A 13508-nucleotide genomic window follows, 5' to 3' on the forward strand; every position below is an offset into this window, starting at 1 on the left:
TCGTGTATTTTAATGAAAGTTTGCTTGTAGTCACTTTATGAGGTCTAATTTTTCCCCCGTCTCTGAAGTTAATTTACCAAATCAAAGACATATAACAAATTACCCTATGATCAGAATTTTTTTTAAGGATTCAGTAGTTTGTTATTTTGACTGTTATGTGTTTTGCACATCTGTAGGTGTGGTTAAACTTGTCGAGGGAAAGGGGGAGAATATTTGGCCCTTCGTGAGAATTTACCGGGGTGGTTTCCTGCTCATCGAGTTCCTTTTTTTATTGGGCATCAACACATATGGTTGGAGGCAGGCTGGAGTGAACCATGTCTTAATATTCGAGCTCAACCCACGCAACAACCTGTCCCACCAACATCTCTTTGAGGTAATTGGAAATCTGTGATTGGAGTTTTGAACAATAAAAAGATTTTTTTTTTTTTTTTTTTATAAAAATAAAATAAAAAGGTGATTACACAACTGTTTTGTGAAATATACATACACTACCAGTCAAGTTTTTGAACAGTAAGATTTTTGTTTTTTTAAAGAAGTCTGTTCTGCTCACCAAGCCTGTATTTATTTGATCCAAAGTACAGCAAAGACAAAAACTATTTAAAATAACTGTTTTCTATTTGAATATATTTTAAACTGCAGTTTCTTCCTATGTTGTTGTTTTTTTGTTTTGTTTTTGTTTTGTTTTTTTAAAGCTGAATTTTAGCGTCATTACTTCAGTCACATGATTCTTCGGAAATCATTCTAATATTCTGACTAATATTCTGCTCAAACAAACATTTATTGTTGTTATTATTATGCTGAAAACAGATGAGTAGAATTTTTTTAGGTTTCTTTGATGAATAGAAAATTTAGAAGAACAGCATTTATCTGAAATAGAAAACTTATGTAACATTACAAATGTCTTTATTATCACTTTTGATCATTTTAAAGCATCTTTGCTAAGTGGAAGTATTAATTTGTATAATTTATTTTCCCAAAAACAAACAAAAGAAAATAAATAAAAATACTGACTCCAAGCTTTTGAATGGTATAGTGTATAATGTTTCAAAAGCTTTTATTTCTTTTATTTTTTATTTCTTATAAATGCTGGTCTTAAGATCTTTCTATTCATGAAGTATTCCTGGAAATTATGTACTTAACTGTTTTAAATATTGATAATAATAATAATAATAATAATAATAATAAAAAGTGTTTCTTGAACAGCAATTCAGCAATTTAGAATGATTTTTGAAGGATCATGTGACACTAAAGACTGGAGTAATGATGCTGAAAATTTAGCTTTGAGCACAGGAATAAATTACATTTTAAAATATATTTAAATAGAAAGTAAAAAAAGTAAAAATATTTCACAATATTACTGCTTTTGCTGTATTTTGGATCAAATAAATGCAGGCTTGGTGAGCAGAAGAGAAAAAAAGTAAAAATAGTACTGTTTAAAAACTTTTGACTGGTAGTGTACATAAAGACTTTCATATAGAATTACAACATTAATTAGACTGTAAAGTAATTAATTTGAATGGTATTGGCAAGAGATGGTTAAATATAATGCTGTTGCTCCATTTTTGAGTCTTCTCTTGATTCTTAATTTTTTTTGTTGTTTTTTTTGCATTTACAGAAGTGTTTGAAAAAATAACATTTTCATGTGTGTTTAAAATAATCACAGATCCCTCTGATTTATTTGGACAGCTACTTTATACATTTAGAGATTTAGCAGTGCAGAGCTCCTGTCAAATCTCCTGCCAGGCTAAAAACAATGTAAAAGATTTATACATTTATTTCTCTGTTTTTGCACAGATTGCTGGTTTCCTTGGAGTTCTTTGGTGTGTTAGTATTCTGTCTTGCCTCTTCGCTAAGGACACAATGATCCCTATACAAGTGAACCCTCTAGCTCTCTATGGGTTCTTCTTCTTCTTCCTCATCAATCCATTCAAAACGTGCTACTACAAATCTCGCTTCTGGCTACTCAAATTACTGGTAAGCGCCAGGAGAGTTCCATTTCATAACACACAACAGCATTTGTCACACTTTTATGAGACGCATTAATATTCCATTTGTAAGCTGTTAAGTTGGTCATCTCTTTTTTTTCCTGCTTTATTGTTCCCTCTTCATAGTTTCGAGTGGTCACAGCACCATTTCACAGAGTAGGGTTTGCAGATTTCTGGCTGGCTGACCAGCTCAATTCTCTAGTAGTGCTTTTGATGGACCTGGAGTACTTGATCTGCTTCTACAGCATGGAGTTGGACTGGTCCAATTCTGGGGGGCAGCTGGAGATTAAAGAGGGTATCTTGATGCACATTCATGTCTTTGCTGATTTAAAAAAGTTTTTATTGGGCAGTTATTGATGACAGGTTGATATGTTTGTTTTTTCTCTTTCAAATCAGGTGCAGACATATGTCACTCATATTCATATGGAGTAAGAGCTGTTATACAGTGTTTGCCTGCCTGGTTCCGGTTTGTGCAGTGCCTGAGACGTTACCGGGACACAAAGCGTGCCTTCCCTCACCTGGTCAATGCTGGCAAATACTCCACTACCTTCTTTGTGGTCATCTTTTCTGCACTCTATAAGACGCATGAAAGTAAGCACAGGAGCTGTTACATTCTTTAGATATTGTTTGAAATTCTTTGTTTACCCAACATGACATTTTTTTGTTTCCACTCAAAACAAGTTTGAAAGACATTCAATGTTGGGTAGAATGTGGTTGGTTATATTGTTTACAAAGTAAAAGCAGACCACACACTGAACCTTGAGGAAAACCGTGCACCTAAAAGTAGAGTTGTGTGTTTGTAATGTTTTCTTATGTCACTCCCTCTCTGTTATTATTAGGTCTTCAGGAAGGTCAGGTCTTCTTTTACCTGCTAATTGCCTGCAAGATCATTAACTCCTGCTACACCTTATTGTGGGACCTGAAGATGGATTGGGGTCTTTTTGACCGTAATGCGGGGGAGAACACCCTCCTCAGAGAGGAGATTGTATATCCACAGAAAGTAAATATACACACACTGTTGGTTTTTATGATTTACCATTTAAATATTTTTTTAAGAGAACAGTCCACTTCACTGCATATACACTGTCATTGTGTTGATTTGTGTGCTCTCTTTGAACAGGCTTACTACTACTGTGCCATAATAGAAGATGTAATCTTACGCTTTGCATGGACCATTCCACTTTCTCTTGGGGTTGTGACTACATTCCCAAACATTTCTGATATTTTGGCAACTGTCCTTGCACCACTGGAGGTCTTCAGGTGAGCCTGCCAGCATATATCCACATATCCACACACATATATATCCATAACCATTTCTCCCCGCAATATGTATATATAACATGTTGAAAATTTGCTCACCCTCAAGCCATCCAAGACATACAGTTAAGGTCAAAAGTTTACATACACCTGGCAGAATCTGCAAAATGTTAATTATTTTATCAAAATAAGAGGGATCATATAAAATGCATGTTGTTGTTGTTTTTTTTTTTTTTTTTAGTACTGACCTGAATAAGATATTTCACATAAAAGACATTTGCATATAGTCCACAAGAGAAAATAATAGTTTGATTTATAAAAATGACCTTGTTCAAAAGTTTACATACACTTGATTCTTAATACTGTGTTGTTACTTGACTAATTCACATCTGTGATTTTGTTTTTCTGTTTGTTTGTTTGTTTAGTTGTTCATGAGTTGTTGTCCTGAACAGTTAAACTGCCTGCTGTTCTTCAGAAAAATCCTTCAGGTCCCACAAATTCTTTGGTTTTCATCATTTTTGTGTATTTGAACCCTTTCCAACAATGACTGTATGATTTTGAGATTCATCTTTTCACACTGAGGACAACTGAGGGACTCAAATGCAACTATTTTACAGAAGGCTCAAACGCTTACTGTTGCTCTAGAAAGAAAAATTATGCATTAAGAGCCGGGGGGAAAAATTTTGAACAGAATGGAGATGTGTACATTTTTCCTATTTTGCTTAAATATCATATTTTTTCATTTAGTACTGCCCTTCAGAAGCTACAGAAGATACTTACATGTTTCCCAGAAGACAACATAAGTTACATTTACTTCTCTACCATCTTCAGATTCAGAAAGTTTTTATCCCCCAGCTCTTAATGCATCATTTACCTTCTGAGGCATCAGTGAGCGTTTGAACCTTCTGTAATAGTTGCATATGTAAACTTTTGAGCATTTTTTTATAAATTCAACTATTATTTTCTCTTGTGGACTATATGTAAGCAACTTTTATGTGAAATATCTTATACTGCTCAGTACGAAACAAAAAATAACATGCATTTGGTATGATCCCTCTTATTTTGGTAAAATAATTAACATTTTGCGGATTCTTCAAGGTGTATGTAAACTTTTGGCCTCTACCATAGATGAGTTTATTTCTTCATTAGAAATTTGGAGAAATGTAGAATTCAATCAGCTGCTCACCAATGGATCTTCTGCAGTGAATGGGTGCTGTCAGAATAAGAGTCCAAACATCTGATATAAAAACATCACAATAATCCACACCACTCCAGTTCATCAGTTAACGTCTTCTGAAGGAAAAAGCTGTGTCTTTGTAATAAACAATCATCTGCTCATCTACGACAGGAATGCTTTATTGACCTATCAGAAACCATGAATGGATCTATCCATTCACTCTGTTTATATTCATCAAGCCTCCATCCCCATCAATGACTGCTTGAATTAATGGAATATTAATGTTCAGCAACCAAACTGTAAAGTATTCTGTCCTAATAATCTGTTGTCTGTTTTAGGCGCTTTGTTTGGAACTTCTTCCGCCTGGAAAACGAGCACCTCAATAACTGTGGTGAGTTCAGAGCCGTGCGGGATATTTCAGTAGCGCCTTTGAATGCAGATGACCAGACACTGCTGGAGCAGATGATGGACCAGGAGGATGGTGTGAGGAACAGACAAGGAAAGAAGAACTGGAAGAGAAGCTACAGCATGTCCTTGAGAAGACCACGCCTCTCCTCTCAGTACGTTCAGCCTCAGACACAAATCCAGACATGAGTACTAAAAATAAGATTTGTACAGCAAAACCAGTAGGTAGTACAAGGGACATAAAGAAACTTCACATGAATCTAAACGTGCTGAATTTATTTTAAACATGGAAAGAACTGGGAATGTTTCATCAGATTGGTTTAAGTCAGCAGTTCTCAATCTTTTTTTAGTTTCAGGGGTCCATACGTTCTAAGGAATGAATGTTCTTTAGGGAACCTATTCTTTTTAACAAATTAATTCACCTGGCGTTTCCAGTTATTTGTGATTTACTCGTTAAAAATTAACGATAAGGTTTTTTTACGTAAATTGTATTCAGTAAAATATTATAAAGCTAACTAGAAATATGAATATTCATTATTAAAAAAAAGTGTACTTTAAAGATTTATTAATTGACATGGCTTTTGCAGAAGTCACACTTAAAATTAAGCTACCTCATACACTACCAGTTAAAAATTTTTAAACAGTAAGATATTTAATGTTTTTAAAAGAATTGTCTTCTGCTCACCATGTAGGGCTGCACGATTTGGAGAAAAAATCAAATTGCGATTTTTCTGATCAAAATTGCGATTTGCCATTTAAAATGCGATTTCCTATTATTTCATAAAAGAGCTACAGGTTTGATGTGGTGGTTTTAACAGCACCAAAGAAAGACTAAGTATAATCACAAAGTATGCTACACTGTGCTACTGTTTATTTAAAACCTCTTAAACATTGTTGCCATTTTTTTAAATGAAGTTGTCAGTTGTCATGACAAATTAAGAAAATAACTACAGTATCTTAAATAAAATTAAATTAACAGTTAAATATAAAATCTTAAACTTTTAAGATTCCAAACACACTGTAAGCCAGGTAACCTGTAGCCAGGTAACTTGCTATAGCGTCTGTTATTACGACACCTCTCCTGTTAGTGCCAGCTGATGTCCGCAAACTGTCAATCACGGTGCATCCCTCTGCTTTCAAGTTTATTCCATGTACCATCAAATGTTTCATTAGGTTTGACGTGTTTCCCCCTTTACACGCAACTGTTGTAAAAACATTTGCTGCACGTTACGGTGTCTGAATAATTTCTCGTGAAATATAGCAACACTTCAGAACGTTTAGGTTTTGGCATTTTAAGTTAGACGCGTTTAACGTAGCTTGCTAAGCTAATGGCAAACCACTTGCTGCAGTCAGAGCAAGTGTAACGATATTTGCTGCATTCACGCGCTTCTCGGATGGTACCAAGTCGTCTGCAGGACTTTGCTCTTCTGCAGACACACTTTGTTTGGAAGTTGAGCCACAGCTCTCGCTCATCTTTTCCAAATGGCGTTAACGTTATTTGCACGCTCAGTCAGTACATGCAGTGTTAAAATGCCCCCTATTAGTTAAACTCTGCATTAAACGTAATATACACATGAAGACATAATATGCACATAAAGCGAACTGTCAAAAACTACGTATATGCTTGTTACCATATTTGATAGTCCATCAAAATAATCGCAGCTCTTGCGATTTGAAAATCACACTCTTTCAAATCGCGATTTCGATTTACAACCGATTAATCGTGCAGGCCTATCACCAAGCCTGCATTTATTTGATCCAAAGGACAGCTAAAACCGTAAAAAACTGTTTTGTGTGTGAATATATTTTATATATTTATATATATTTTATATGTTAAAATGCAATGTTGAAAACAGATGAGTAGAATTTTTGTCAATTTTCTTTGATGAATAGAAAGTTTAGAAGAACAGCATTTATTTGAAATAGAAGTCTGTTATCATTTATCATCACTTTTGGTCAATTTAAAGCATCCTTGCTAAATAAAAGTATTAATTTCTATAATTTCTTACTCAAACTATATATATATATATGACTCCAAGCTTTTGAATGGTATAGTGAATCATGTTACAAAAGCTTTTTATTTCAGATAAATGCTGATCTTTGGATCTTTCTATTCATCAAGGAATCCTGAAAAAATTTACTCAACTTTTTAAAATATTGATAATTATAATAAATGTTTCTTGAACAGCAAACCAGCATATTACAATGATTTCTGAAGGATCATGTCACACTGAAGACTGGAGTAATGATGCTAAAAATTGAGCTTTGATCACAGGAATAAATTACATTTTAAATTATATTCGAATAGGAAGCAGTTTAAAAAACTAGCCAAGAGTTTTAGTAGTTGTAGCACATTTTAATGCTGCTTTTCTCATTCTAAATTATTTTAAGTCATCTTGAGGCACTCTTAAAAGTTTGCAGAGGCCCCTTAGTGGGCCCCGAACCCCTGGTTGAGAACCACTGATTTAGATACAAGATCAAAAAGCTTATTTTTATTTGAAACGTCCTCCAGAAATTAAAATATTACTGATGCTAGCAAAGTTGTATAGACCTCAGCAGTTTTAGTGGTACTTTCCATAAGAGATGGAGCAAAATAGGGCTTAAAACCACAAAAATCACTTTGTGATTTCATTTTGAAACAATAAACATTTTCTATTTAAAAAATGAAATGGCAAACTTTAGAATGAGTAGCAGAGTTGCAGATTCAGTGCCACACAGTTTAGGACCAAATGATGGTTTGTTATTGATACAATAAATGTGTTTCACATTACATAGAGGAAAAAAAAGTTTCTTAAACCAACCGTGAAAATGAGGTTAAATTGTTGAGAAAATTGCTGTTGATGACATATGACTTAAGGTAATGGTTTGTTTTTTATAAATTAAATTGAAGCACTTAATAGTTCTTTCTATAAAGAACATTTTAATGAAGGGTTTATGCCTTCATATAAGCTAACGGCACATCAGGGACCCTGTTTGTGGAAAGTGCCTTGTAAGCTTCTGAGCACCATCATACAGAAGCCCTCATGAGTTTTCATTTACTTTGATGAAACTGAAAGATTTTTGTTTTTTTTTTCACTTTCAGATCGAAGGTCCGAGACACCAAAGTCCTGATAGAGGACACTGATGACGACACCTGACCCTCGCGCCCGCAGTGGCTTGAGAAATTGTTTTTTATAGGACCATAGACCTCAGTGAGCCTCGACTCTTCAGAAGCTACTCAATCAGTCCATCACAAAGCTGCCTGACTACACACACACACACAAACACATTTCACACCGAGACCTCACTGACTCACACACGCAACAGGAGCGGCCACTTCTTAGTTACTGTACTGTTTTTGATTCCTTCATTACTGCCTTGATCATTTTTGTGAAGATCCTTTGTGGAAGAAACAAAAATTGAATTCAATGGACGGTGTATATAGACACATCAGTTCACAAACTGCTTGATGGGACCGTGCTCATGTAAATCAAACACCAGACTGTGGACAAATCATCGCAGCAGTCGTGATCAATCAATCGGTTTGGATACTTTGTCTTTAAGGACTTTTATGATGAGGGTTTGAAGACATTCACGTAGCAGACACATGGACTGGTTTACCCTCATTCATGAAAATGGCAATTTATACTTGTACTTTTTTTTTTTTTTTTTTGAATGTACATTTCATTGTTATTTATGTGAAGGAGAGATGCCTTGAACATTGCTTTAAAGGAAATCTTTAATATACAGCAAGGATTTACCTTGGACCTTTACCCAGGACCTCTGCATGCTTTTGACCAACCCTCAGGTGGCTCTAAAGAAAGAATACCAATTAGATTTATATTTATTAAACCAAAATCACTGACGTAGTTGCATGCTCTAAAATGCCAAATGGGAATTTTAAATGTTTATTTTAAAACATTGTTCCTTCATGTGTCTTAAAGTCAATTCAGGCTAAAAACGTAAATGTCAGGCTCAGGTAAGAGCAAGCCAAAAATCAGAACCATTCCTTAAGAACTTTTCCTTACGTGTTATCCTGAAACCCCATTTTGTTATTTCTTAAAGTTGGTTAAACGCACGCTTATTCACATCACATTCCACTGAAGTAGCATTCCATGTCTTTGATCTTTGATTTTCAGTCAGTGTCTTCCAGAGTTTGACCAAATCTTAGAGCACCTGAGGGTTTCAGACGTTCCTGGGTGAAACAACACCTTCCTTTACTTTTTCGGCTGAATCTTTGGCTGATACACAAGCACAACGAGTTTGAGAATCATTCGTAAAACTTGTTGCATAAGTCGTTGCATTCAATTCAGTGTGAGAAATTATGTAAGGATGGGTTTCTAAACGATTATGCACAGGTAGTTCTCATATGATGGTTTATAATCCATTCCAATCAAAAATCTGTATGCGTACCTCTGAAAGCCTGGCTGTCTGTGAACGAGATGGATGTAAGACAGGAGGTACCGCAGTCGCACATTCATGCAATACTCGAAAGACTCACCGGCTACACCTCACATACTATGTCATGTACTACTGTCCCAAGTAAATGCTTGGACCAAAAATAAAAACAAGGTTTATCTGTTGAGTTTTTTTTTTTTTTGTTTTTTTTTTTTTTTTTTTGTTCTCACGCCATTTGTACTCATTTTAAAATGGCTTTTAAGATTTATGTTTCTTACTTAAAAGCTCTTTGATTTTAACTAAAAACTGAGTATATCAGTTTTTTTTTAATAGGATAGTTCACACAAAAATTATACATTTGACAGTAACGCAACTACCATGTTCAAGGCTCAAAAAGGTAGTAAGGACATCGATAGAATAATCCATGTGACATCAGTGTTTAACCTTAATTTTATAATGCTACAAGATTACTTTTTGTGTGCAAAGAAAACTAATTTATTTGCCGCGATTTTACGAGAGTACCACGATGTATGCATGTGTTGCTGCTGACATAGGAGCTGGTGTTGTGATGTAGAACCTGTATGTGCTTTGTTTACAAGCAGAGGAAGATGGTGAACTAAGAGAGATTGAGGTTCTACTATGTCAAAGCACCGGCTTCTGCGTCAGCAACGCCACATGCGTCGTGATACTCTTGTGAACATGTGGCGAAGACTGACACAGAAGAGAAGAAATTAATAAATAAAGTCGTTATTTCAGTTTTCTTTGGACACAAAAAGTATTCTCGTAACTATGGTTGAACCACTAGATGTCACATGGACTATTTTAAAGGAGAAGTCCACTTCCAGAACAACAATTTACAAATAATTTACTCACCCCCTTGTCATCCCTGATGTTCATGTCTTTCTTTCTTCAGTTGTAAAGAAATTGTTTTTTGAAGATGCATTATAGCATTTTTCCCCATATAATGGACTGATATGGTACCCTGATTTTGAACTTCCAAAATGCAGTTTAAATGCGGCTTTAAATGATCCTAAATGCAGTTGTAAACAATCCCAGCCAAGGAAGAAGGGTCTTATCTAGCTAAACGATCAGTTATTTTTATAAAAATAATACAATTTATATACATTTTAATGCCAAATGCTTGTTTTGTCTTACTCTGCCTGGACTGTTTTTGTTTATGACAGTTGTTGGGTATGTCGAAACTCCCATCTCATGTTCTCCTTCAACTTAAGAATCGTCATTTATCACTGTTTTACCTTTTTTGTTAAGGGTGTTTGATGATCTTTGCATGTTCATTTTGCAAAGACTGGGTCGGAACTTCTGCAGTGATGTAAATTGATTTTGAAATGATTTTGGAAGTTGAGGGAGAAAATGTGGTCAGAGTTTTTCGACATACCCTAACTGTCTTGAGTCAGAATACACAGAGTTCAAGAACTGCAATGCAAGACGATTGTTTGAGAATAAGAAGTATTTAAATTGTATTTCTTTATGTAAATAACTGATTGTTTCGCTAGATAAGACCCTTCTTCTTCGGCTGGGATCGTTTACAACTGCATTTGGGATCATTTGAAGCCGCATTTAAACTGCATTTTGGAAGTTCAAAATCGGGGGACCATAGCAGTCCATTATATGGGGAAAAATGCTGAAATATTTTCCTCAAAAAACATAATTTCTTTACGACTGAAAAAAAGAAAGACATGAACATCATGGATAACAAGTAAATTATTTGTGAATTGTTGTTCTGGAAGTGGAGATCTCCTTTAATGATGTCCTTACTACTTTTCTTGGCCTTGAACGTAGTAGTTGCGTTGCTGTCTATGCAGGGTCAGAAAGCCTTTGGGATTTCATCAAACATATCTTAATTTGTGTTCTAAAGATGTACGGGTTTGGAAAAAAATGAGGGTGAGTATTAATGACAATTTTTATGTTTAAGTGAACTGACCCTTTAAAGTTCTTTCATCGTTTACTTGCTCTCAACTTGTTCCAAACCCTTAAAAAAAACATTTATGTTTTGAATAAAAAAAAAAGTGTCATATTTTTATTCAAAACATAAATGATTTTGTAATTTTTTTTATAAAAGGAATGGTTAACTCAAAAATGAAAGTTGTGTAGCATATGCCTCTCTTTGAGATGTGAAATTTATAAATCGCAAATGACCTTGAAATTGTGTGCAGCTTAATGGTTTCAGATCTCCACTTGAAAATGCTGCATAATTGATGTCATTAACATATAATAGAGCACTACCTAGATAGCACACATAAGTCTGTAAGATGTCTGTTAAAGATCACTTGATCTGCAAAGCATCTACTGTGTACAAACATTGGACAGATGTCTGTTTTTTATACATTCTAGATCATAAACATCTGAAAGACATCTATTTGACATGTGATAGATGTATTGCAGATGAGCAAACATTAAAATATGTCTTTCTGATGTAAATGCAGACATCAAATATATGTCTCTGTGATGTATGTGTGCTATCAGGGTAGTCAGAATCCAAATCCTTTATTTAAGAATGGCAAGCAGCAAGAATTGCTTCCCTGATGGCACACATACATCACGGAGACATCTGCATTTACATCTGCAACACGTACTTTGTAGTGTTTGCTCCTCTGCAATACGTCTATAGGACGTTTCCTATTAGATGTCTTTAAGATGTTTAAGATTTAAAATGTATGTAAAACTGACATCTTCCAGATCAAGAGATCTTTAACAGACATCTTGCAGATATCTGGGAGCAGATGTACGCATTTTCTGGAGTTTAAATACTGCAGCTATTTGGAAACCCAGATAGCACACGTACATCTGCAAGATGTCTGTTAAATATCACTTGATCTGGAAAGCATCTTGTGTGTACAAACATCTGACAGTTTTTCATACATTCTAAATCATAAACATCTTAAAGACATCTAATAGACATCTATTTGACGTATTGCAGATGAGCAAACACTAAAAAATACATCTTGCAGATGTCAAATAAACATCTCCGTGATGTATGTGTGCCATCAGGATAGTCAATGTCCGAGCGGCAAGAATTGCTTCTCTGATAGCATGCATCTATCATGGAGACTTCTATTTGACATCTGCATTTACATCTGCAACATGTATTGCATACATAGTGAGTTTGCTCATCTGCAATACGTCTATAGAACGTGGTCTTTAATGGACATCTTGCAGAAGTACACACTTTTTGGAGCCCGAGTACTGCAGGTATTTGGAAACCTAACCCAGATAGCACGCATACGTCTGCAAGATGTCTGTTAATGATCACTTGATCTGGAATACATCTCCTGTGTACAAACATTTGACAGATGTCTGAAGATGTCAGTTTTACATACATTCTAAATTATAAACATCTTAAAGACATCTAATAGACATCTATTAGATATCTGATAGGAAACATCCTATAAACGTACTGCAGATCAACAAACACTCTTAAAAAAATACAATGCAGATGTAAATGCAGACGTCAAATAAACATCTCTGTGATGGATGTGTGCTATCAGGGTAGCCAACATCCAAATCCTTTAAGAATGGTGAGCAGCAAGAATTGGTTCCCTGATAGCACACATAGCATACATCATGGAGACATCTATTTGATGTCTGCATTTACATCTGCAAGATGTATTTTTTAAGAGTGTTTGCTCATCTGCAGTGCGTCTATAGGGCGTTTCCTATCAGATGTCTTTAAAGGGGTCATCGGATGCCCATTTTCCACAAGTTGATATGATTCTTTAGGGTCTTAATGAAAAGTCTGTAATATACTTTGGTTAAAAATTAAAAATGTAATCCGCTGCATCTTCAGCGGCTAAGATGTCGGGAGTAAATGACAACCACTATGTTCATTATTACATCCAGCAACACAACACCTCAATCGCTCAATCAGAGATATTCTTGTCTAACTTGGATCCCTGCTCCGGCATTGAAACAATGTAGGTCGGACTGTTACAGCTGATCTAAAGAAAGACGCTCATGTCAATCAACTATCGTGAGAGTGGCCTCTGTCGGCATCTGAGAATGGCTAAAGAGAAATTTTAAAAAAGGGACATTATTTTTACAGATTAATTAAAACCCACTGCATGGATTTTTGTCATTATAGGGTAGATTTGGACATGCACTGCCAACACACATTAATGTTCAAACAACATGAAAAAGTGAACTTTGCATCCAATGACCCCTTTAAGATGTTTATGATTTAGAATGTCTGTAAAACTGACATTTTACAGACGTCTATCAGATGTTTGTACTCAGGAGATGCTTTCCAGATCAAGTGATCTTTAACACATCTTACAGACATACGTGTGCTA

The 13508-nt window shown here is 35.0% G+C and overlaps 1 protein-coding gene across 1 annotated transcript in view; it reads left to right on the forward strand.

Moving 5' to 3' along the window:
- xpr1b (xenotropic and polytropic retrovirus receptor 1b) overlaps positions 1-9388 on the forward strand; it is a 28821-nt gene extending 19433 nt beyond the window's left edge. Inside the window, exons 8-15 of the mRNA XM_051132292.1 lie at positions 177-373; positions 1795-1974; positions 2112-2280; positions 2382-2576; positions 2825-2985; positions 3106-3245; positions 4758-4979; positions 7907-9388. Of these exons, the coding sequence (XP_050988249.1) occupies positions 177-373; positions 1795-1974; positions 2112-2280; positions 2382-2576; positions 2825-2985; positions 3106-3245; positions 4758-4979; positions 7907-7961 (1319 nt within the window). The 3' untranslated portion in view covers positions 7962-9388. The remainder of the gene's footprint in view (positions 1-176; positions 374-1794; positions 1975-2111; positions 2281-2381; positions 2577-2824; positions 2986-3105; positions 3246-4757; positions 4980-7906) is intronic.
- The last annotated feature ends 4120 nt before the right edge of the window (positions 9389-13508 follow it).

The sequence above is a fragment of the Labeo rohita genome, chromosome 2 (assembly GCF_022985175.1).
Source record: "Labeo rohita strain BAU-BD-2019 chromosome 2, IGBB_LRoh.1.0, whole genome shotgun sequence".
NCBI classification, from domain to species: Eukaryota; Metazoa; Chordata; class Actinopteri; order Cypriniformes; family Cyprinidae; genus Labeo; species Labeo rohita.